Source organism: Drosophila navojoa, chromosome 5 (assembly GCF_054131105.1).
Source record: "Drosophila navojoa isolate 15081-1374.11 chromosome 5, UAZ_NAV_1.0, whole genome shotgun sequence".
NCBI lineage: Eukaryota > Metazoa > Arthropoda > Insecta > Diptera > Drosophilidae > Drosophila > Drosophila navojoa.
Window position 1 is genome coordinate 1,922,202 of NC_142893.1, and position 23,248 is coordinate 1,945,449.

The following is a 23,248-nucleotide window of genomic DNA, read 5'->3' on the forward strand; positions in this document are numbered from 1 at the left end:
AAATACTAATAACAAAAAAAAAGAAAAGAAAGAAAATTGTATACTAAAATCTATAATTTCTGTCGTTAACATCACACGCATGCGCATGTTACATTTTGATTTTACGTTTTCGCTTAACGCATCTGCAAAACAACAAATTGAAATTCTGTAAAACATTTTTACTTATTTCTTTAACCTTAACAACCAACAAATACATAAACACACGTCTGATACACACACACACACACACAAACACGCACACTCGATGAATTGAAATGGAATTGCATTAAATGTAAACGCATTTGCATACTGAACTTTGCAAAAACTCAATTGTTTTTCATTTAAATTAAATAATCTCGAGCAGCTGCTTCAGTCGTCTTGTAAATTACATTGACCTGGCAACTCTAGAGAGAAACAAAAAACAACAACATGGCCAACAGTTGGCATTAACTGCCCCAACACTCTTCTGCCTCGCACCGAGCACCGAGTTGCCCGCATCAGCATCAGCATCAGCCACAAATCAAATTTTTAATTCCTGCTGAAGTGTTACACTAAATCAAAGCCTCAAACTGGATTACAATTATGGTTAGCAAGCAAATTCACTTTATGTGCCACCACATGCTCACATTTCCAACATGAAAACTCATAAAGTCTCACAAACTAAGTTGGAGTTATGTTTAGCTAGCAAACAGTTTATAGCATTTGCTTGCTCTCGTCATCCGAATTTACATAAATGTAATAAAAAGGAAAGGCTAGGAGGTTGGGTTAGGAACCGACTGTATAATACTCGTTCATGATCCAAGGAAGATCAATATTTATACAAATATCGAGAGCTCCATGTTATATATATCCCTGTCTAAACAGCAGTCTTACTGAAAGATATAGAACAAAGAACAGTTAGGCAAGCAAATCTAAGGCACAACAACAGAACTTAGTTCCAGATAGTAAAAGATAAAGACGACTATATGTATATATCATATCATATATATATATATATATCATATTTCTAAATCTCTGCTGCTCAAGAACTCTACAGCTTATACAGCGTATACTATAAAGGATATAGCATAAATCCATCTACCACGTAAAGTCTTTGCATAGCTATATATGTACATATAACATATTACAGGTGCCCAGCTTCAGGCAGACTCTCCTCTCGCTCTCGTTGAGCGAGCATAAGAAAAATTGTTGGCAACATAGTAAAAGTTATCCAACTAGCTGCAATTTATGGTCAGCTCAACAATCACTTTGTAAACATCCGCCCCATCGCTCTCGAACTTTTCAACAAGCAAAGTTTTTTTCTATAGTTTTTAGACACTTTATTTAATAGAAAAGTGCTTAATTGACCATCATTTTTCACACATGCTTAAATAATAATATAAAAGTTGCTAATTAGCGCTTTAACTTGGCTTAAACTGATGGCCATTATTGCCCTTTGCAACTCGAGCTGTGAGCAACTCACTACAAATAGTTTTCATTTTTTTTTTAGAATTTATGACCTAATAATGTCAAACTATAGAGCTGGCAAATATTTTACAGCTCTGAATTATAGCTATAGAGAATAGGGGAATTACTTCAATAAATTAGAGAAATATATGTGCGAATATGGAAAAGACAATTTTTAGCCAGGCATAAGGTTGCGCTCAAAAATAATTCTTCATTAGTTAGGGTCAATAATTCATATTTATACTAGTATTTGATAAGGAATTGATGAGCTTTAATATTTGGAAAATAGCTAAAATTATATAACCGAAACCAAACCAAACTTGACTTGAGCTAGGCTAAAGAATTTTACGGACTGGCTATAAAACGGCTAATAGTTCGAAAGTCAAAGAAATCTTCAAAGCATCCATGCTAAAAAATCCAACAGTGAGTGTTTAGTTTCAGCTTAAAACTATGTCAGTTAAAGCTTCCGTCTATATGAATATTTGCTAAATAGTTAGCTGTTAAATAGCTAAAAAGCATAAACGCCAACACTCAAGCGCAAGGACACATCACAGCAGCAACAAAAGAGCCACAAATTAAGTTTTCGTGTGGCTTAGCCTGGCTTGCTTACGTGCAGACTGTGCAGCTCGTGTGGTTGGCGAAAAAGTTTAGTTTATGCGCTGCACAAATCACACAGCATGGCTAAGGCTAGCGAAGGTGGGGTAAAACTTGGCAAGAGAAACGCAGGAGAATAGTCCACAAAGTAGCTGCTTTATGAGCCATTTTATATGGCAAGTGGGGGAGGAGCTTAGCCACGCGCCGTGCGCAACACGACAAAAACAAATTTTTGGTTGCAGTTTTGTCCATTTCATATTTCTTGCGTTCCATTACTACTAACCCGTAATTTTTCTACATCTTTAGTAACTGCTTAATTCAGTATGAGCGACACAAATGTTAGATTTAGTGCAAAAAAAAAACAAAAAAAATCAACAACAGAAATTTTCCACTGCACTAGATTTCACCCAAAATGAATAAACCAAAAACTAGTCCAAGCTCTTTGGTTGAACATGTGAACCAGTTCATTTATGATTTCGATTATCGTTTCTACTCACATTCAAACAACCAATGAAAAGAGAAACAAAACGAAAACGTACCCAAAACCTCATCCTCATTTGATCATCGTCATGAATTCTATGTGAATTTCAGCAATGGGCAGTCCATACTACCGCGACATGGATGAGCCAACAAGTCCCGCCGGAGCGGGACATCATCGCAGCCGTAGCGCCAGCAGACCACCGATGTCACATGCCATGGACTATCCAAGTAATAACCCAAAGCCGTGCAGCAAACCATCATCAAATGCTCTCTAACTATCGCCTCTATTAATTCTGTATCTATCATTAACCTTAGGAACCCGCTATCAGTCGCTCGATCGTGGCGGACTTGTGGATCCGCATGATCGTGAATTCATACCCATACGAGAGCCACGTGATCGCTCCAGGGACAGATCCCTGGAAAGGGGCCTGTACCTGGAGGATGAACTCTATGGCCGTTCGGCGCGACAAAGTCCCAGTGCGCTAGGAGGTAAGTAAATCTAAACTTATGAGTTATATATTTTAAGTTTGAGAGATGAGCAAAATTGGGAGATGAAAGAATGCTTATCTAAAGTTAATTGTAAATGGAAAAAATACTAAAATTAAATAGAAATCGAAAAAGAGCTTACCAGTTATAGTCCTATGAAAATCTGTAAAATATAAAAATAAAAAATTAATTTACAAGTCCAATTTAACAAAAATACTAAAAGATATACTAATGAATAATAAATATTTTAATGGAAAAGACATAATAATAAATATATTAATCAAAACATTGCCTTTAATTGTAAAATATTCTCTCAACTAATCAACGCCCCTCTTCCCTGAATCATCAATTAGGCTATAATACGGGCATGCCAACATCGGATCGCGCCTATTTAGGTGATTTGCAGCATCAGAACACGGACTTGCAGCGTGAGCTGGGGAATTTGAAACGAGAGCTGGAGTTGACGAATCAAAAGTTGGGCAGCTCGATGCACAGCATCAAAACATTTTGGTCGCCAGAGTTGAAGAAAGAGCGAGCGTTGCGCAAAGAGGAGAGCGCCAAGTACAGTATGATCAATGATCAGCTAAAGCTGCTTAGCACAGAGAATCAGGTGAGACAAACCGCACAACAGGCAGCCAATCAGTAAACACCAACTATAACGAACTCCCCTTACATGTAGAAACAAGCGATGCTCGTGCGCCAGCTGGAGGAGGAGTTGCGCCTGCGCATGCGTCAGCCCAATCTGGAGATGCAGCAGCAAATGGAGGCTATCTATGCTGAGAATGATCATCTGCAGCGTGAGATTAGCATCTTGAGGGAGACCATCAAGGATCTTGAGTGCCGAGTGGAGACACAGAAGCAGACGCTGATCGCACGCGATGAGAGTATCAAAAAGTTATTGGAAATGCTGCAAGCCAAAGGCATGGGTAAGTCTAAGCCTCTCACCCACGCTCTCTCTCTCTCTAATTGAGGGTATATGCATTCGTATGCAGGCAAAGAGGAGGAACGACAAATGTTTCAGCAAATGCAGGCGATGGCACAAAAACAGGTAAGTCCTCTGACAAGACCCCTCTCTATTCCCCAACCACAAAAACCCCACACACACTTATCTTGAGTCAGCCTAAAAGAAAAAAAAAACATACCAGGCCTAACTCAAAAACACAAAAAAGAAAAGAAGGAAAAAGAAACAACTCTAACTTTCGTTTTGCGGCAAACAAAATGCTCTAGTGACAATGATTTCGAAAAAAAAAACAAAGAAATATACCAACGTTAAATACCACAACAACAAAAGAATATACAAAAAATACCTATTTCTTTATAGAACTTTTCCTTTATTTTTAATTTTTTCCTAACTTTTGCGACTGCAATTGCTTTTACTTTCGTTTAACTGTTACATATACTAAATACAAAAAATACCAAAATAATACTAAACACACCCACACACAAATACACACGCATATATAATGTAGTGCCTAGCATTGATCTAAAAAAAAAAAAAAAACAAAAGAAAAAACAAATTTTTGCTTCGTTTTTTTTGCTTTTGAACTTAACTGCCAGTTAAAACAAGTTTAACATGAACTTAAATCTTAAATATTAAAACTCTTAGCATTGCAGTTTGTTTGTAGTGTTTTGTTTACGAGTTTTTTATGAACACACACACACACACACACCAATACATACACACACATACATATATTCGCTCTATCTCTACTCTCTGTCTCCCTCTAACGTTTTGACATGTTTTTTGCTAGCTAGTTTCTTGTTGTTGTTTAATTAATTTGAAACGTTTTTCATTTTGTTCCCATGCCAAAGAGATAAAACACTCTTCGTATTGCAAATGAGTCAGCTATAAATGTTCTTTAATACACTCACAAACACACACACACACACACATTTACACTCACTTATTGTTAGTCATTTCATCAGTTGCAATGTCTTTTGTATCTGATTATGCCCTTTCCTTTTCTTCCTTTCCCATTCCCTGTCTCTCTCTCTCTCTCACACACTCTCTGTATCTTTCCCAACTTAATGTGGGGCAAGCAATAAAATTCAATTTGTTGCATACAATTTTCGTACATCTCACAGACAGTTGCCATTGTTTTTGACAATACCCCCGGTATTATGTCGCCCATAAGTTTCTCTATTTCTGCCATTTACCCCCCACCCGTATTGACCCTGTTTTTATGGCACTTTATTGCTAGCACAGTTATGCAACAAGCAAAGTGCATTCGATTTGCATCATATTTCATACTTATTGACACCCTAAAAGCAAGCTGACAAAAAGTGCTCGACTTTTTGATGCTCTGTATATTTGTGAAAATCGTAAATATCTTGCTTATACGCAATGATAAGTCTTCTATTATATTAATTCAGTAAAGTTTATAATGATAAAACCATAAGACCTCTCTCACTAACCTCTACGGGATAGTAATAATATATATTTTTCTTCAATTTAATTAACTCTACCCTTTATTACCCACACATTTGTATAATTAGTCATTTAGTAAAATTTCTATCCTATACAGGGTATAGAAGTAGGGTATATCTACTGATGACTTTATACACATATACTCACATTCTATTTAAAGTAGAGAACATTAAAATAACTCAAACTGTTGGAATACGCCTCTAAATCATTTAAGTGCATCGTTTTACTGCACGCAAGCCATGCAAGAGTCCATACCGCGTGATTTATATACACTCCATAAAATGCGATACATAGGGTATGCATAAAAAAAAAAGGAGCTCAAACTGTGCAAGCTGGGGGAGCTAGTTGTCTGGCCCCCACTGTGGGATAGATGTGTCGTGCCTCTCATGGGAAATCTAACTGAAAATTTGCCCTAACCAGTTTGACAACAATTTCTGACTCATCTGTCCCCAAGGCCGTACCAAACGGGCCAGCTGCTTATTATACACGCACACACACACACACACACAGATGCACACACACTCTATAATTACTCGCATGCCAGGCCACAGATAACATGCGTATACATAATGCCATGTATTAAAAGACAGACACTCTCTCACCGCCTCTCTCCCCTCACTTCGGACTGCTCGTCCTAGTTCATATATAAAGGCTAGCCGTAGTCCAGGGCATGTCAACAAAAGCGTCGGACCGTATAAAAAGCCTGCCCAGCGCGCGCACATATACAAGTATATATACACATATATATATATATATACATATATAACCTTGATGCTATATGATATGCTACTTATTTAAGTCAGCTCCACATTCGAACCATTTCCATCGCTCTTGGCTAGCTGCCCACTTGGCAATTTATTCGCATTTTATTCACGCATCAACTGGAAGCTTCAATGCTCGCATTCAAACTGTTTGAATTGTATATATACTCTATATATACATCTATCTATCCATCTCTATATACATATATTTTCTTTTTGCGAAAATAAAATACAATAACGAACAGCTATTGAAAGTCCGCCACGCCTTGGGGCGCCATTTGACGTTGCTAGAAATGAATTTGTCTCCGGTTTTGGTATTTTCCCTTTTTTTCCATAACACCAAAAGCGAGCGAAATAGGCAGAGACAGTTGTAATTAAAAATCCTTCAGTTCAGTACAACAATGACAACAAATAGCGGACAGCAGGAAAAATACTGGATGCACTAGTTGAGAGTGCTTGACTAGAAGTTATCCTACTACTACTGGCATATATAGCAAAAACTGCATTTTGATGATACCGATATTTATCGGAGAATGTATCGACGAAAGAAGGTACTCGAAATGGGTCTTCAACAATATATATTTGAATACTTCGAATTAGGGGATGATAAAGTTCTTAAGAAGCATTAATCATTTTTAAGCTCTCTTTTAGACAATATTTAGTTATCGATATTGAATGGAAATCTATGATATATAATTATTATTGGTAAACATTAGTTATAGACATTTGATATAATATAGAATTACTTATTTCATATCCATCTATATACCCTATACTCTCTCACGATTCTATACGATTTGTTGAATCTAGCTAAAAACGGTGTTAAAGATAAACAGATTATTTCGATTGCACATGGCCAACAGTCAAACAACAACAAAAAACTAGGAAAAAAAGTACTAGGTTTGTGGGAATTTCCTCCATTTTTTTTTATATTTTGATGTCGAACGAGTGGGCGAGCAATTAAAAAAGTTGACGTTGCGTATACGACGCGTGCAACAGCGGCAAAAGCGAGCAATCAGCGCCGTTAGCTGGGTCGAGGTCAGTTTTTGCTTTTGATGTTGCTCGTGTTGCTGTTGCTGTTGCTGTTGTTTCGATTCCGATTGCATTTGCTATACGCACATGTTCAGTCTTTTCAGCCTAGCACAAAAAACGTGAGGCCTATGTCAACTTTAATTAATAGTTCTTATCTAGTACAGAAACTTTGATGCCCAACTCTTAGCCAAGGCTGTCACAACTTTAATACGCTGTTTGAATATGCATCAAGTGTTGCGAATACTTGGTAAACAAAAAGTGAGCCAAGTAAAGGGGGATAAGCAAACGACAAACTTTGCATTGCATATCCAAAGAATAAGCAAATTGATTTTAAGGAGGTGGCTTAAAGAAGGCTAGGTAAAAAGTATTGGACAAAGATTTTCTATATATAAAAATATCTATATGTTCACATACAGGGAAAACGTTTCTATTCTCAATGCAGTTTTTCCCTTAATTTGATGTTAAATTGTAAAACTGAATACTATATTTGTCAAAAGATTTTGGAGATCTAAAAGAGTCCTTCCAGAAGTATAAAATTGGAATATAAAAATCTCTCGCATGGATTATACATTTCATAGATAACTGTATTTCATCTAAATATGTTTCATACATCTCTCTTATATTACTATATACAATCTTCGGTTATTCTAAAAGCAGTATTCGCTAAACTCTTTTCAATAAATTGAAATAGCTATATGAACAAGAAGTCTATGTCTTCAAATATATCCAGATTTTATTTCCCCGTCAAGACAATTATTCATGCCATTGTATATAAGCCGCTTTACTATGCCGTAAAACTATTTCTAGCAATTGCTAAATCGAATAACATTTACAACTCTCCCTTCATATTATAACTAAAGCTCTTACATCCCTTATGGCCAAAACATTCCTGATCTGCGCAATACCTTAAAGTATTATCTAAAGCCCTTAAACCCATGCTCAACTCAGCTGTAAAATCAGCTCATACATAGTTACGAGCATTTGCACAGCTAGTTCCAAGCCTTGCGCTCAAGTTATTCCATTTGCCAGGAACCTTACATAACTTAAGCGCACGCATATTTTAGCTATTCCCCTCTCTCTCTCTGTCTGTGTGCGTGTGCGTGTGTGTGAATTTGATATTAACAACATTTATGGACATTCAACTGGCGCCACTTTGTCTCTGGCATACATTCGCCCTCTGGAGCGAACCGACATCTGAACTACAAAACACAAATATTTCTCAATTTCTCAATTTTCTCTGGGCCCACAACAACAACAACAGCTTGATTTGGAGCGTGAAATCAAGAAATACGCTCAGGAGGAGCAGGGGGTGAGGGTGAGTTGTTGTTGTTTTAATACCCTGTTTTAGACAATGCTCGTTCATGATAGTGCTACTGCTTTAGGATACATTGGTACATTGGTTTTATATGGAATTTATAGTAGAGAGTTTATATAAAATATAATCCTAACAGAAGACTATATATGAAATTTCACAACTTCGTAATTTGGAGAAATTATATATGTATATATTATCTTAAATTGTGAACGAGTATTTCCGCAGTCGGCTATACCCGATTGTAAACACACCTATTTGCTTTGTTCCCTTCTCTCTTTCCCTCTCTCTCTCTCTTTCTCTCTCGCCCTCTCTCTGTTACTAGCGCCTTAGCCAACATTATCCAAACATAGCTCAAAAGACATTAGTCCACGAAGCAAAAACCAAGCCAACCACTGCACCAACCTGAAACCCCTCAGCAACCCAGCAACCCATCGACCCAGCAACACCCAGCCACCTGGCATAGTTGCACTTAGTTGGCCTAAACTGTCGATGAATGGCAGTCACATTCAAATATTCATGCTGTTTGGCCCTGGCCAAAGCAAATTACGTAGCTATGCAAAGCGATGCCAATGCCTGAATTTTAATTAGCAAGCACAAGAGGGGGCGGAAGTTGGAGAAGTGGCTGTGGGCATAAGTCCATACATACGCATAAATAATAATGGGGGTGGGTGGGCCCATATGAGTGTGTGCGTGGGCGTAGCTCGTTTATAAACATGAAACGTTTTGCCTCAACTCTCTGTGCATTGTGGCAGGACAAGGCGCCCGCGCTGTGGCAGCTCCTATGGCCATTCCTCTGGCATAGCCTGTGCGCTTTGTTCGGCCACAGGGCATAAAATAATTACGCGGCTTGACGCAACAAAAAAAAATTGAAATTCATTTTGCTGTCAAAAACTGCAAACGAGAGAGCGAGAGGGAGAGAGAGAGAGAGAGACAGAGAGGTCCTTGTCGTTGTGCCGCAATTACTAGCTGCGAAATACATTTACTTCGAGCTGCTGCTTGCAAATGAAATGAATAAAGCCGGAAACGGAAATGCGCAGTAAACAACGGCGCCAGCAGCAGCAGCAGCACCCACCACCCACCAGCCAGCAGCAGCAGCGGTAGCACACTAACTGGCACAGTGACAAACAAAAGTAAACGCATATACACACACACAGAGACATACAGAGAGACAGACGGGCATCCTTTTATGCACAGCCTCATCATTGGTCAGGCCACTCTCCACTCTCGACTCGCCACTCGAAATGTCAGACTCTAAATTGATTTATCGATTTACATGCAATTGCATTTCAATTTTATATGAACAAACACACAGGCAGCAGCAGACCTCTGCTCGCCCACTCACACCACCCATCTCTCTCTGTCTCTCTTTCTCTCTATCACGCCGTCTCCGTCTCCCTTGCTAATGGAGTGCATTGCGTTTGCTGCAGTTGTTCGGATGTTGTCCTAGTGATTGTGGTCTGTGCTTTGTGTGTCAGTGCATAACCTAATACACATATATACACACACACACACACACACACACACACACACACCTAGACACATGCATATCAATATTGATATATACAGACACATGTGCACACTAAACTAATAAGCTAAACTAGGACGCTAAGAATAGAGTCAGTTGAAATTAAATTTAAACTTTAATATGAGAGCAAGTTAGAATAACGGACTTTAAGTTAACTAAAGGCTGAAATCTGATGAGGCATTGCTATAGATTTAATACTTATATTATTAATATATAATATTAACTGATTTGTATAATCAAATATAAAATTGAATTATAATGGATTTTGACAACATTTAATATAAGACAGGGAAAAGATCAATTTGGTCTTAGAAATATTTAAAATTAAACTAAATAAACCATAATATATTTCATAAGCTTTTAAAATATTGAACTACAGATGCTTCAAGTATGCTTAGAGGTAGAGCGCATAGTTCTATAGAAAAGGAAAGAAGAACTAAAAGATATCGGAACAATTTTACATTTCGCATCATTAGGGAATAACTTATAGTCGAGCACACATAAAGCCTCAACAGTTTGGTAATCTATCATATAAATAGACATATAGCCAAAGTGGCGGCCCTTAAATGTAAAAGGATATCTATGAGTCGGGCACACATCAAATGCCTGTAAGTAGAGTTGCCTACTTTAGAGCGCATTGATGCTTTGGGAGATAATAAACCTAAAAAAGAAATCGACATAGAATATTCGGTACGTGTTGCAAGGACTAATCGAAAGGACGTCTCACTTGCGCTTTCATTTGCAACGGCACAAAAACAGCTGCTGAGCGGCGATGGCGACGGCGACAGCGACGTCGACTGCAAACCTGCATTCATGTCAGACGCAGGCGCTGCTGCGTTCATCAAATGCAGCTGCAGCAGCAACGATAGCACCAGCTGCAGCTGCCACTGCAGACCTAACGGTAAATCACGAAAACTTTTATTTGACTGTTTAGTGAAATGCTAAGCACGACATCAGCTCACGACGCCGACGCCAATCAATAAAATGCTAAAGCAGCGCCAACGCGTGTCCCACAGCTTTTGAGCGTAAAACGTAAAAGCTTTTCGCCTGTGCGCTGGCAACGGAGCCAAAAGTTGTAAAGCTTCAGCCGAGTGACAAAATGCCGAAAGCCGAGTACCGAATACCGAATGCCGACTGACCCGAGTGCCGAGAGTGCGCGCGACGTCACACACAGTGAAAGCACACGAATGCAGCCAACCACATGACGCCTCAACTGTATTGTTGTTCTTTTTTCACTGCGTTTGAGCTAAACCGAAGCTGAGCCGAATTTGATAGCTCAAACGAAGCTTTGCCACTGCTACTGCTGCTGCTGCGACTGCGGCTGCTGCTGCCAAATTGTCTCAATGGTCGCTGGCCTCGTGGTCGCGAAAGCTTTGCAAGCGCCTTTAGTTGTATACGCAACGTTTCAGCTAACAAAACACGAGACACGGAACGAAGTGTAGAAAGAAAAGCAAAAGAAAAGCAAATAGAAAAGAATACAAAAAGCGCGACGCGTACGGAAATTGTGACAAAAAAAAATAATAATTGAGAATTAAAAAGAAATTAATCTATATATATCTACAAAATATATATATACACACATATATATATTATTATAAATGAAAAGTGCAAACGCTTAAAGAGCGCGAATCATTGAGCAAAAAATAAAAAATAAAAAGAAAGAAAGAGAAAGCAAGAGCAGCAGCAAGAAAAATCCTTCAAAAGGATGTAAAGCATTTCAAATTGTGCCTTTAGCCTGTATATATTAAAACTAAAACTGTGCGTGTAAGAAATAAATAAAAAATAAATAACAAGTAAATAAAAATATATATTTAAATAAATATAAATAATAATAAATAGCAGAGCAAAAGTGCATTTGCCAAAGCAAAGCCAGCCTCTGCAAAAAATCAATAAAATTTTGCCAAAAAAAAAAAAGAAGGAAATCTGCGACAGCAGCAGCAGCAACATTAACTAGCAACAACAACAACAACAACGAAAAACAAACCAAGCAGCAGCAGCAGTACCAACTTTTTTTCTTATAGCCTACGCTGACATCGCAGTCAACGTCAACGTCAACGTCAGCGTCAACGTCGTCGTCGCCCAACGTCTTGTACTGTATTTTTATAATATATACACACACACATGCGAAAGTGCCTGTTTATGCGTGTGTGCCTGTGTGTGTGTGTGTGAGCAGCAAATTTACATTAAGCAGACAGCTAAGAAGCAGGAAACAGCGTCTGGCAGACAACAACAATAACAAGAACAACAACAACAGCGGCAGCAAGAGGGGCAAAGACAACCGACAGCAGTAACTAGGAAGTCACAGCTAGCGGTTTATTATTGTATTACTAAAACATACACACACACGCGCACACTCACACACACATATATATAACTTGGAAGCCAACTCAAATTACATAAATAGCAATAAGGCCTCAAGCCGCGGCCGACTCAGTACAACGAACTGCAGCTGCAGCACAGTTTTGCATAGCAGCAGCAGCAGCAGCAGCAGCAACAGCCACAACAGCAGCAGCAGCAGCAGCAGCAACAACAACGAAACTCATAGCAACAACAATTGCAACATTTTAAAGTTCAGGCATTTAGCAACAGCAACACAGCGCAAAGCCACAAACCTATGGACAATGCCTATGTCTACTATAAGGTATTGTAGTTGGCTGCAACAACAGCAACAATCGTAACAGCAATAATCGCAACAGCAACAACAATACCAACAACAATCAAAATGCGCTCAGTCAGTCAATCAATCAATCAATTCATCAATCCATCAATCGACATCAAATCAAAGCGACAACAAATCAAAACAAAACTAAATGTCAGCCACATCAATCCAACAATCAAGCACGCATACATACATGCAAATACACATGGCACACACACACACACACACACACCTATACCTACAACTACTACAGTTCATTCAGTTCATCAAACCGGTTTTCTCATTACATCATTACAAATCAAATCAAGCAAAGTGAACTTCTTATCAAAGTCCATCAACAACTGGCAACTGCAAAATGTACCCCAACAACCAATACACAAATACACTCACCAACTCTAGCTCTATCACTGTCCCCCACTAAACATAATACTCTCTAAACTACGCATAGTTGCCCCTGCCCTGCCCTGCCCTATCTATTAATTGCCCTTCAATCAAATAACAAAAAAAAAAGCAAGCGCAGCGACGCCTGCATAATATATGCGACACGTGAAAAGAGAGCGGAAGAATGCTAGAGTGGTAGAGAGAGAGAGAGAGAGGACGATGCGCGTAACGGTTGGGCAGGCAACTGCAACCCTTTGGGAAGCACAGCGGCCTTGATAGACTAAAAGATGCCCTCTTTAACAACAAAACTCTATTATATATATATATATATTTTTTTATTTTTAAATCTTATCAGTTTATCTATACATATATATATTATTTATATATATTATATATATATTTTATACACCTTTTTAGCCTTCTTTGAGACGACAGCAGCTTATCAGACACATTTACATATATTTCAGTTTCTTTGCCTCTTAAGAGGCTGCATTCCTTAGCCTAGCCTACCCCTTCAATAGCACTTCAAGTGTAGGGTATGCATTTTCCTATTGAGTATATATGGTATATATTGATATATTTATACGTTTTCAACTTTGACCTTTCAACTGCCCAATAGACACCTTCAATAGCACTTTTAGTGCAGAGCAAAAGCTGAATCGGAATTTTGAGGATATACGGCTTCCTATCAAACACATACATATGTATTTACATGTTCTATATACACTATAGATGCTTAAGAACTTGCATTTAATCTTTTAAATATACCCCTTTAAGTAAACTATTACTATAGGGTATCAACAGCAGCGGATTGCTTTGGACTTGCCTTAAAGGCTCTTATTTATGAGCATAGTATTTTTTATTTTTTTTATGCAATGCACGCAATTACGCCACAGCAAAAGAAGACATAGAGGGGGTCTTTAGTGAGGGCTGTAAGAAGTGCAAGCATTAAAGTTAGTTTTTGCTTGTTGGCCATAAATTGTGTTTCAATTTGTGGCCAGTGGAAAAAACCTTTAGAAACCATAGCATACTTTTATGCTAATCGAGTCGTAAAACGATAAAGCAGCCAAGCGCCTGCCTGCCAGTGTGTGAGTGTGTGTGTGTGTGGGCGAGCGTATGCAGCCCACTCACATACTAACTGTTAGCTGTGTGTGGGTTTTGCCTTTTAAAGGTCAGCATGCGTAATTAGTGAAATTTGGCATCGAGGCTTAACAAATGAAGGAAAGAACATATAAACGAATGAGCTCAAGTGCATGCTCACCAGGCACACACACACACACACACACCAATAGGGAGCGTATATGTGTGTCTGTGTGTGTTTTTGTGTCTATTCAAAATGAGGAACGTGCAGACATGCACAACGCTCAGCACAATGCAAGTCGTCCGTGACGTACGACCATCCGCTCATTAGCAAAAAGCCAAAACCCCTCCTCAATTGTTCTAAATGCGACAGACACAACTGAATGGATGAAAGTATGTGTGTGTGTCTGTTGGGGTGTGTGGGTGTGCAGGGGTGTGTGTATGCCTTGGTGTGTTTCTGAAAATAAGCTTGCAGTGCAAGATGACACCTTGATACCCAGTATAACTAGTTAACTGCAATTCAGAGATAAAGTGTTTAAAATCAAAGTAAACTTGCTTTTTTACGAGGAGCTTGAGCTGGCTATAGAAAGAAAGAGAGAGAGAAAGAAAGACAGAGATAGAGGCAGATCTCTAGTTAAATAAGCTTTTGAGTTGATGAATAGAGATCAATTTCTCAAGCCAATCCAACCTTCAAGCCTAATTATCTCTGCATAAATTTAAAAATTACCTCCTGGTAAAAAAAAAAGGTTACCAAATCTATTAAATCTGATTATCTCTCTCTTCAGTCTTGAGCTTTAGCTCTCAGCTTTCAACGGCAGCCCAAATAAGTAGGCAATGCAAATTTATAGTTTGTATAAGCTAAAGAGGAACAGTTGATTTTGAAGACTTCTGAGGCTGGTTAAAAATGATAAATCTAAGTTCAAACTTAAATTCACTCAACAGGATATATACTTCTTTCTTCTTCTGATTAAATCAATTCTTAATCTGAGCAATTTTGTAGTTCTTCGCTGAATAGCAGATTAAAGATCTATAGAACAAAGCAACTCTTGAAATTCGTCATCTCAAATTTTACAATAGTCAAATAAGAAATTTTGTACAAGATGAAGCAAACTTGATTTTTCACAGGGTATATTTGCAGTAGCATCAAGGTGCTGCGGCTTTTGCATGCCAGCACACCAAATGTGCTCTGCACTTCATAAACAACACTTGAAATACTTTCATGTCGGGCCAGAACACTCACACTCACACACACACACACACAGACAAAGCCAACTGCAATCGCACGTGCGTGAGATGCGACAATTGAGAGAATCTGACATTAGGGTATAGGGTATACAGTATATGGCATTTGTCAAGAGAGAGTGAGAGTGGAGAGTGAAAAGTAGAGAGTGGGGATACCAAAGCTCAAATGAGATTTCGTCTGGCCTTGTCAACGCGCTCGAAACGTGATTATTTTGTGTTAATTGCAAAAAAAAATAAAATAAAATAAAGGGAGCTCGAGTATATACATTTGGTGCTTGCCAAATGACATGGGCGTGGCCAATAGGGCGGCAGTCATAAAAAGCGTCTGGTTGAGCCATGTTTTACAATCTCATTTTATGTGTTTATTTTTAATTTTCATGATTTGAGCCAAACACGCAGCAAATGAAAATAGCAAAACTCGGAGGGACACACACACACACACCAGCACCAACACTAACGCACACATATATATACACTACTACATGTGTACTTTTGCACTTAACACACTTATTGTTTGGCATTTCTCTCTTTCTTGCCTTTAGCTACTTCGCTTATTTTCGTTTTGTTTTCTTCTTCTTTTTCATTTGCTTTGCCATTTTTTTCTGCTTTGTCTTTGTGTTTCATTTCATTTGTATTCAAGCTGCGCCCCCTTGTCTGGCCGCAGAGGGTATGCCAATTCTCTCTCTCTCTCAGTCTCTCTCTCACTCTCTCTCTCTCTCTCTTTGTCCCTCTCGCGCTTTAGCCAACATCCCCCTTGAGCCTTAACAGTGAGACTTCGTTATTGTGTTCTCTGTATACACACACACACATAGCGAGAGAGACGCCCACAAACAACACTTACTGTTAAGCACACATACACACATAGCGACACACATGACGTATACATAATAACCTTGTAACCAAAAATGTTGTTATTTCGGGCTGCATGTGTATAAGTGTGTGTGTGTGTGTGCGACGGCTTTTTATTTTCCTCTGTGTATATGTGTGGGTTCTTGGGATTATTTGAAGTGTGCAAGTCACTTTACTTGCTCACCTGTTCTATCTGCCCACCTGCCTACCACTCTCTCTCTCTCACTCTCTCTCTATCTCTCTCCCACTTATGCTGTATGTGTGGGCTGGCATAATTTCTAAATTTATACTTTAAACTCGCAATTCCAAAACGTGCCTTTAGTAATACCTAAAATACCCACACAGACACCTACACACAACTATATATATATATTCTTACAACAAATTATTTTCTAAGTGTTGGTGTTTATTGTCGTGTGTTTCAAATTAAATGTTATACATATATATACATACATATATATATATACCTATGTATATGTATATGTTATTCGTTCATTTTATATTGCATATATACAAGATAATTCACAAGTTTTATGATCTCCCATGCAAAATTCATTTAATTTCATATTTCAAGTTCAGTTTAAAGTGAGACTCTTCCATTTGTATACAAATTTTATGTGTAGTTTTTATTGAATTACTAGATCTGAGTAAATACGAAATTGCTTTCAAGTATTTCATATAACATTTTATCTATTAAAGTGTATTTTTATATAGTTACATATGATTGAGATAAAGTATATAATGTCAAACATCATAATATCGTACTGTAGCTATATTCTAGCGGTTTACTCTTATATCACATAAATCGTGTATATATTATGAGAGTATGTTATTCGAATACTTAGAAGAAGAAGACACTATATTTGTCTAAAGTTTCAATTTAAGTTTTCTATCCATCCAATGAAGAAGCTCTCTAGTTAGGGAAAAGGTGCTAACACTTTTAACGTAAAAAGAAAACAAACCAGAGCAAAGAAATTCAGAGTTGACTGGACTTTAAAATTAACGAATCTGTAATTTTAATACATTACTAAAAAAAATCTGCACATACAAATTTGGTTATACAATTTGACAAGTCTATTGCCTTAAAAATGCTTTTCGGAAAACACCTAATTGCATCACGCTTTCTTTTTATTTACTTCAAACTTTTCTTCAGTTTCTTTAACTAATTGTAGAGCTATAAATAAAAACAAATTTCAATACAGTTTGCAACCTTTTTTCAATTTGTAAGTAGCATTTTATGGAACGTTTTTTGAATTTCTTTTCTTGCTGTTTAATCCTTAACCAAAAGTAACATATATATACATATTTATATATATTAATATACAAATCATATATAATATATATACATATATATATCTTAACTTAACTTACACAAATACACATAAAAAGCAATCTAAACAATAACCAAACAAAAAACCAAACAAAACCAAACCTACAAACAAAAAAATATATAAAAAATATATATATATATAAAAATTAATATCAAAATTTTTTAAAATTATTTAAATGAAAAACAAAAGAAGAAACAAATTAGTGAACTGTATTTTATTTATATAGCATACAAGTATAATTCTTTTGTCATTTTATTGCCAAAAGATACAGATTTTTCCACGAAACTTATCGATTGTAATGGCTCCAATAATTGGCTTTTTTATATATACCAAAAAAAAAATACTAAAACAAAGAAATGAACAAAAAATCAAGAAAATAATAATTATTGAACGCATTTGTTTCCAGAATTGAACAAATTTTCAATTTTAAATATCAACTATAAAAACCGAAAATGAAAAAAAAGAAAACACACATATTTTGTTGTTGTTCTAAAGGCAAACACAAAACGAAGCAAAAACCAAAAAAAAAAATGAAACAAAAATTTGAAAACTAATTAAAAAACAAAACCGTATGCAACTATTTACAATATGCTTTTGTAATAATTTTCGCACCTAAAAAAAATAAAAACAAAAGTAAGAAAAAAGTCAAAAGCTAGACGAAAGGAAGTAAACGAATTATATCAATTTATGTAGGCAAGATATTCACTGACAAATCTCTTTGACGATAAAATGATAAAACAATTATGACGTGTATATATACTATACTCCAAATAGGTACCTATTCTAACTTTATCTTTATATATATATACATATATATAAATATTTATATATACATATATATATATATATGATTATATAAACACTTTCTCTGTCTATCTCTCTATCTCTCTTTGTCTCGCTCTCTCTCTATATATATATGTTATATATATATAAATATATATGATTAATTATATATAACATTTACTCAAGTTTGTTGTTTTTATTGCGTTACTTTGCTTATCAAACAACAAGAACAACAAAGACGTCTAACCGCTGTCAAAACAACACTTCTAACCCCCCCTCAAAATACCCCTAAGAAATAATATATATTTTATTCTATTTTGTTTTTATTTTGATTTTTGTGTAAATATGCAATACAAATTGTACAACAAATTGTTATTTTAAACAGACCACAAAACACACACACACAGAGAAACACTTACACACACTCGTTGGGTTCTCGCACACTCACACAAGCTACAGAAGTTTCTGCATTTCATTTTGAAACTCAGTCGCAAAGTCTCTTAAAACAACAAATAATTCTCTTACTCTCTCACACTCTTTCTGTCTCTCTCTCTCTCTAAATATTTCTCTGTCTCTCTCTCTCTCTCTCTCTCTCTCTCTCTGTCTTTGTCACACTCACTCTGTCTGTCAAACAAACAACTCAACTTACTCAAATATATACGATATATATACCTCTATATATATATCTATATAAATATACATATATATCTTGTTTTCTTCACACAACAATATACATATAAACATACATATACATATATATATTTATCTAAATATATATATACTACATACATACAGAAACAATTGTTTACAATATACTTTTGCACGTTATTTCTATAATGCATCTGAACTATATATTGTTATAAGTAATTTATGTTTCTTTCCTACGTACAAGAATAAACCAACATAAAAAAGCATATATATATATATATATATATATATATATATATATATATATATATATATATATAAATATCTGTGTATATATATATACAACAACAAATAAAAATGAATACCAAAAAAAAAAAAACGAAAAACGAAATCAGAATCCAAGCGCATTTGTCTGCCACGTCAAACATGTCGTATACGCAATATTCATACAAAACTAAACCCCAACAACAAATTGAATCAACAGCAGCCACACACAGAGACACTCGCACACGCCCACCAAAAGGGACGTAATGCACGTGGCAAGCGTGTGACACACACATACAAATACTATACACACACATACACCTACAGCAATACCAGCTGCCAGGCTGTCTCGCTCTCTATCTCTCTCTCTCTCTTTCTATACCCTGCTCTCTCTCTCTCTCTCTCCATCTCTCACACACACAAAATATGACACACATTTCATATTGCCCCGCCACGCCCCCCTTTCAATACGCCCCCCTTAAACATACACATACACACACTCTATTTATACAACCAAAAAAAAAAACCTTGTTGAACTTTTAGGTGCAGTTCGCCAAAAAAAAATACCAAAATTAACTATTTGCAAATACCAACAGAAATCTTTTAAAAACATAAGTCAAGCTCAATTAAGCTTCAAGAGAGTTCATTTAGAAAATATACTGAAAATATACTTTTTTAAATACTGAAACCAAATTAATGCTATTACAAAACCTTATTGTAAATTAAGCGCAAAAAGTGTTGAATTAAGTAAACTTGTAGAAAAACAACAAAAATTCAGAGCAAAATACAAATTATACATATATATATGTATATATCACTTTCAATATATATATACATACATATATGAGTATCAATATCTATATATACATGGGGCCAAAATAGTCCGTAAGTGTTCGGGCAAAAATCGCTTTGGTTGCAAAGATGTTTGACAACAAAAATGTACAAAATGAATTGTTACTATCTATTTATAATACATATTTTAAATATTATTCTAGATATATATGACTATATAAACAGAATAAAACAAGTGCCTAATTTGTAGAGAACTTATGAGAAAAACACGCCTTAACTATAATAAATATACCAACAAATTTTCAAAACTATAACATATAATAATCGAGTAAACAAATACAAAAAAAAACAAAAATACCAAGCATTTATATACTACACGAATACTATAACTTAACTATAAATATTACTGCGAAGTATTTGATAAAAAATACCTACAGCGAAATACATCACAAATACTATACTCATATTTAAATAATAGTAAAAAAAAAAAAAAAAAATACATAAAGTAATACATACAATAATAAAAATACTTTTGATAAAATACCAAAAAAATTTAACTAAAATAAATAAAAAACTAAATTTAACTAAATAATTAATACATAATAATATAAAAAATACTAAACAGATTTTTATAAAATAATTATACTATAAACAATATAAAATTATAATGATAATATAAAACAAATATATTTTAAGATAAATAACAAATAACAAATAAATTAAAATCATAATATTAAAAAATAATAATATAAAAATATACCAAACTATTAACACTAAAATAAAACAACGATCAACAACCAAAAACAAACACAAAACGTTACAGTTACAGTTAGAATATAAAACCAAGCACAACAAACAACAACAAACAAACAAATAACCAACAACTCTAAACAACAAACCAAAAACATCAACAACAACAACAAAAAATCTCGCAATCGCCCATTTCAGATGTACAATAACTACTCGGGCATCAGCGGAAGCAGCCCCCCATTACCAGATATCATTGGACAATATTACGGAAATTTAGGTCCCGGCTCTGGTTATTTACCGACAGCATCGACATTGAACGGTCACCTGGGCTACAGCAATGCTGGCTATGATCTGTATGGTCCATCGAGCTCAACCGGCTACCTATATGATCCAGCTGGAGCAGCAGCCGCTGCAGCCGCTGCCGCCGCAGCAGCCCAGTTCTATGGACAACAAACGTCGCCAATACGTCGACGCCGCTACAGCATTGCCGGTCTGCCATCGGCGACAATGTATAACGATATTTACGGGTATCCGGCGCCGCCGTTGCAACAGACCAGCTCATCGAACATTGTCAATTTGCTGAACGAGGCACATAAATCGATATCGCGCTCATCACAAATCTTAAATCTGAGCCATCAGGCCAGGCAGCTGGGCCAATTGACGTTGGTGACCACACCGCTGTCCGGTCGTGTGGTCTCTAGCTATCCAACGCTGCATCCGGGCGACACAACGTCGCCGACATCATATTTAAACGATAACCTGCTGCAAATGTCGACGAGCTTCTCATCCCAACCGAACATGTACTTCCAGCCGCAAACGCAGCCGACGCAGCTGACGGCAGCGCAAAGCGCCGCTGCGGCAGCTGCGCGCTTACGTCCGGCCTATTCCGTATCGAATCTTATGGCTGGCTACCCAACAGCAGCCAGCTGCAAGTACGGCACAACAGGCTATGCGAATCCCTATCAGAGTGATTTGGGCGGCTATGGCATGGGCTTGGGCCTGGGCCTGGGCTCCAATTTGGGCCTAGGCATGGGCCTGGGCCTGCAGCCATCGTCGTCATCGTCGGCGGCACTTGCGCAGCAGCGTCTCATGTCACACTCACTGCATGCCTCAAATCCCGCCATATCGCAGTATTATCAGCAACAGCAGCATTCGATGCCACCGCCGGTCAGCTCGTCGCTATCTTACAATTTGCAACAGCAATTCGCGGGCACGCAGCAACAACAACAAGCACAACAACAATCGCAACAACCACAATCACACATACAGGCCTCGGTGCAACAGCAGATGAATCCGCAGTATCAATATCATGTGCATTCGCACCAAAATCATCTGCAAACCCATCCGCTGGCAGCGTTGGCAAATACGAGCGGCCCATTTGGCGGTACGCTAGCGAGCAGTGCTCGAGATGTCCTTGGCGCTGGCTACGATACGCTGCAGCATCCGCATTCGCATTCGCATCTACATTCACTACAACAACAACAACAACAGCATCATGTACCGATCGGACTGCATGCATCGTCATATCCGCACACGCACCACCACCACAACCACAACCATCATAACCACCATCACCACCAAAGCCATCAACAGCAGCTGCATCAGCAACAACAGCAACAACATCATCATCATCTACATCATTTGCCATACTCGAAACTAGACTTAGATTATCCGAAACTGCCGCAAGAGCATAAGCGACAAGTAAGTTTTAAATTTGACGTAGACACGCTATCCCTAGATTCCTAGATACTTAACGATAACTATCGATACTAATTGATACTATCAACTCGTTAATACTCGTTACAACAGCCACATTCAAAAAACTATCGTATACATGCCCATCAAAAAATGAATTCAAGAAAAAACGTAATCTGAAGAAAAAATTGATCTGAACTCTATATACATATACATGTATATGTATATATATACATACATGTGTATATATACAAATCAAATTTATATACTAAATGATGCATTTTACGCTTTTCCCCCAACGCTCCCCCCTATTAACAAAAAAAAAGCCCCCGACATTTGCAGTCTACGGTTCTCGAAGCGTTTAGAACTAAAACCAAAAATACCAAAAATTAAAAACACCAAGTATTACACATACAATATACATATATATAATATATATACCACATAGATATATATATAAATATATATATGACCTAAGTATTAGTTATAGCCTAAACAAAAGTTCATCAGAGCAAGAAGAAGCAGCGACAGCAGCAGAACTTTTGTTTCATGTGCCATTTTAAAGTAGCGAATAAAAGATTTAGAATAATACAAAAAAAAAAATACCTAAACAAAAAATGAAGAGCTGTAAAATTTTTAATTAAACATTTTTGAAATTAGCTTAACTCTATTCGATTATTTTTTTTTTTTTTTAGCAAATGAACTTAAAGTTGAAAAAGCTACAAAAA

The 23,248-nt window shown here is 36.7% G+C and overlaps 1 protein-coding gene across 37 annotated transcripts in view; it reads left to right on the plus strand.

Annotated features, from left to right (window-relative positions):
* The window catches only part of brp (ELKS/RAB6-interacting/CAST family member bruchpilot), a 45,718-nt gene that overhangs the window by 6,385 nt on the left and 16,085 nt on the right, over nt 1-23,248 (plus strand). For 22 of the 37 annotated variants that reach the window (XM_089262229.1, XM_089262224.1, XM_089262227.1 and 19 more), the window contains 7 exons: nt 2,611-2,727; nt 2,815-2,988; nt 3,339-3,595; nt 3,665-3,911; nt 3,978-4,033; nt 8,468-8,521; nt 21,024-22,526. In XM_089262229.1, the coding sequence (XP_089118355.1) occupies nt 2,611-2,727; nt 2,815-2,988; nt 3,339-3,595; nt 3,665-3,911; nt 3,978-4,033; nt 8,468-8,521; nt 21,024-22,526 (2,408 nt within the window). Of the gene's footprint in view, nt 1-343; nt 565-2,610; nt 2,728-2,814; nt 2,989-3,338; nt 3,596-3,664; nt 3,912-3,977; nt 4,034-8,467; nt 8,522-10,650; nt 12,688-21,023; nt 22,527-23,248 lie in introns of those variants that run through there. The other 15 variants (XM_018104646.3, XM_089262237.1, XM_089262236.1 and 12 more) reach the window with 5 other exon arrangements.